General features: G+C 41.5%; 1 protein-coding gene across 1 annotated transcript; it reads left to right on the forward strand.

The window, feature by feature from the left end:
- The first annotated feature begins 844 nt into the window (after positions 1-844).
- Positions 845-3,047, forward strand: LOC147255819 (uncharacterized). The gene is made up of 3 exons (XM_086214765.1): positions 845-852; positions 1,143-2,445; positions 2,916-3,047. Exons 1-3 carry the CDS (start codon positions 845-847, stop codon positions 3,045-3,047), a joined length of 1,443 nt encoding a protein of 480 aa, XP_086070891.1.
- Positions 3,048-3,630: the final 583 nt, after the last annotated feature.

Genomic DNA, 3,630 nt, shown 5'->3' on the forward strand with positions numbered 1-3,630 from the left:
ACTTTCAGCCTCCTACACCTTACGGTTCCAAAGTCCCTAACCCTAACCCTAACCCTAACCCTAAACCCTAACCCTAACCCTAATTGGGGCCTATTCGCCAATAACTACGCCCCCTTTTCTCCAATCAACTTGAAAATTTCATCAATATATCCGATGACCATCAGAACCCTATGCACCAACTTTCAGCCTCCTACACCTTACGGTTCCCAAATCCCTAACCCTAACCCTTAATCCTAACCCTTACCCTAACCCTAACACTAAACCCTAACCCTAACCCTAACCCTAATAGGGGCTTTTTCGCATATACCTCCGCCCCCTTTTCTCCAATCAACTTGAAAATTTCACCAATCACCACGAGAAAACATTCCATAAAATCTCCACATGGAACTTGAAAGTGGAGTCACCTTTTTTAATTGTGGGGGACTCAAATCTTTCGAGAATCCCCCATTTTAACAATCCAGATCTTCAAATTGACAGCTTTCCTGGGGCACAGGCTCATCATTTAACAGCCATCATTAGAAAACTACCAACACACCCGAACACCCATAAAATCATCTTGGCTGTAGGTCTCAATAATATATTGAGGAAACAACTGATGGACACAATTAGAAAACAATTTCACCAGCTTTATTCAGCGGCAAAGGACATCTTCCCACATGCAGAAATATTCTTCCCGTTGATCCAGATATCTAAAAATCAAAATAGAAAAATTCATGACAGGGTAACTCAGTTAAACCAGTTTTTAAAGAAAAAATGCAGAACTCTACACGGCATTCCAGACAGTAACTTTAAGGTAAAGTCAGACCAGGTACATTGGACAGCATCCACAGCAGATGCTATCCTTATGAACTGGTTAGACCAGTTAAACTGCTGAGGGAGCGTACGGGATTTCCCGACCCTGTGGATAGCAATATCCTGAATCTCTCCCTCTCATATGTCCTGAACAACGCTGAACGCAGCATACTAGAAAAAGGTCTTTTTTTTATTCCGACACCAACTCACATAAATAAAAATGACCTACGCCGCAGTCTCTATGATTTCCATAGACGACTAAAACTAAGGTATTATTTTAGAGATGCTGTCTCCAGTCAGGGACCAAGGTTTACTGAGCCCTCATTCTGGGAACCCTCTGGTACCAACAGTCCGCCAGAACTGGAAAAGTTGATAGAGCAAGATAATCTGATTCTGGAGGAATTCCACCTAAAAAAAGAATCAGAATCCAATTTAACATCTCTGGAAAAAGAAGCTCTCAAACAACTACGACAGAACCTTGACCTAATTATTAAACCGGCGGACAAGGGTTCTAAGATTGTAATACAGGACAAAGCACAGTACCTCATTGAAGCTGACAGACACCTTAAGAACACTCTGCATTATAAACCTTTGGAGAAACCCCTGCAAACAGAAACCCAACATCAGTTACATTGCATCATAGAAGACCTATATAAACGGAAATTCATTTCACACAAACAAAAAACTTACCTCAAAGGTCCAGCCCTCCCACGTCCGAGGAAATTTTACCTCCTACCGAAAATACATAAAGACCCGGAGACCTGGACAGTTCCACATCAGATTCCACCTGGCAGACCCATCGTCTCTGACTGTGGGAGCGAATCCTACCGGATCGCGGAATACATCGACTCCCACATAAATCCTCTTTCGCAGAAACATGGCAGCTACATTAAAGACACGTATGACTTTTTAGAAAAAATCAGGTCAATCGAAGTTCCTCCTGACACACTACTCTTCTCAATTGATGTTGACTCACTGTATACCAACATAGATACCACCCTAGGACTCCATGCAGTTAGGGAGGTCCTTTCAAGATCCCCGGATCCCTCTCGTCCAGATGATGCTCTCCTGGAACTGCTGGAAATTAGTCTAAAGAGAAATTACTTCATTTTTAACTCTTCCTCTTACCTTCAGGTCCATGGGACAGCAATGGGGAAGAAGTTTGCACCCACTTATGCCAACATATACATGGCGGAATGGGAGACGACGGCATTCTTGAAATGCTCAAAACTCCCCATCCTCTACCTAAGATATTTGGATCACATATTCGGGATCTGGAGTCATTCGCGTGAGGAGTTTAATCATTTTTTTAATATCCTCAATGAACATCACAACACGATTAAATTGAAGGCTAGTATACAGACAGAGGAACTCCAATTTTTAGATACAACGATCTTTTTTAAAAAGCACAGCAACCATTGGAATCTGGCAACTCGAGTATATTTTAAAGCTACAGATACACACGCACTTTTACATAAACACAGTTTCCATCCCCGACATACTTTTAAAGGCATTGTCAAGTCTCAATTGATACGATTCCGCCGTTTGTGCACAGACCAGGAGGACGTTGAAAAAGCCATAACCACTCTTTTTAAGGCTTTACGTCAGAGGGGCTACAGTAGGTCCTTCCTGTGGGAAATAAAAAGGGAAACAGTAGGTAGAATAACTGCCCCTGCTTCCCAACCTACCGAAAATGGGATTATTCCCCTCGTAACTCCTTTTTCCTCCTCCTCTGTGATTTTAACCTATAAAATGAGACGGAATTTTATTCAACTCCAAGATGACATGCCTTTTTTTGCACAATTTTCTATGATCAATGCTTACCGTAGAAACAAAAATCTTAAAGACCTTCTCGTCCATGCAGGATTGACTAACGAAAGGGAGACAAACCATATACATCTTAGAAGATACAATTTTATTTACAACCCACATAGTAAAAAAGGAACCCCATTGGATGACACATTACAATTAGATTCATCCAATTTGGTATACATCATTTTGTGCAAACATTGCCAAAAATTATATGTGGGACAAACAAAAAATAAACTGAAAGACAGATTGAATCAACACTTATACTGCATCCGTAAAGAAACCGAGACAGCTCTCCTCCATTGCCACTTCAGAGTGCATGGGGTTACCAACCTGGTCCTCTTGGGGGCACTGTCCACCGCATCCCTGTCACTCCGCGGGAGGAGAGCAAAGGAATCAGCTTTAATACAAAAGCTAGAGACCATCCATCCTCTCGGTCTGAATGAAAGACGGGACATTTGATTTTAATGTGGATGGGACGACCCCCATTATTTTAGTGTTGCTTTTAATCATGAAAGTTCCCTTTATTTTTTAAATTTTTTTAATGGAATTACAAAATACACCTTTTTACCTACTATTTGAGATCCACTGGTAGCAAAGAGGTTATGACTCTTGCCACCAGTTCAAAAATCGTAGGATCGCTTCCAAGGCCAGCATAGACGGATGATCTTAAGATCTTCTCCGTTTCTAACATGATCAAGGATTCCATATGACCTCCTCTTGTGATTATTTATATTAAAAAAAAGGGATTAAACAGAGGACATTTACGGTATGTGACGAGCCCGTGCTTTTCCTTTCCTTAACGGAATGGAAATTTCCCCTTCCCCTAACACTAAACCCTAACCCTAACCGTAACCCTAATAGGGGCTTATTCGCAAATACCTCCGCCCCCTTTTCTCCAATCAACTTGAAAATTTCACCAATCACTCCTACGACCATCAGAACCCTATGCACCAACTTTCAGCAACCTACACCTTACGGTTCCAAAGTCCCTAACCCTAAACCTAACCCTTAAACCTAAAGCAAACC

This window comes from Aulostomus chinensis, chromosome 9, assembly GCF_037954235.1.
Source record: "Aulostomus chinensis isolate RoL2024-O1b breed Wild chromosome 9, RoL_Achi_v1.0, whole genome shotgun sequence".
Classification (NCBI taxonomy): Eukaryota; Metazoa; Chordata; class Actinopteri; order Syngnathiformes; family Aulostomidae; genus Aulostomus; species Aulostomus chinensis.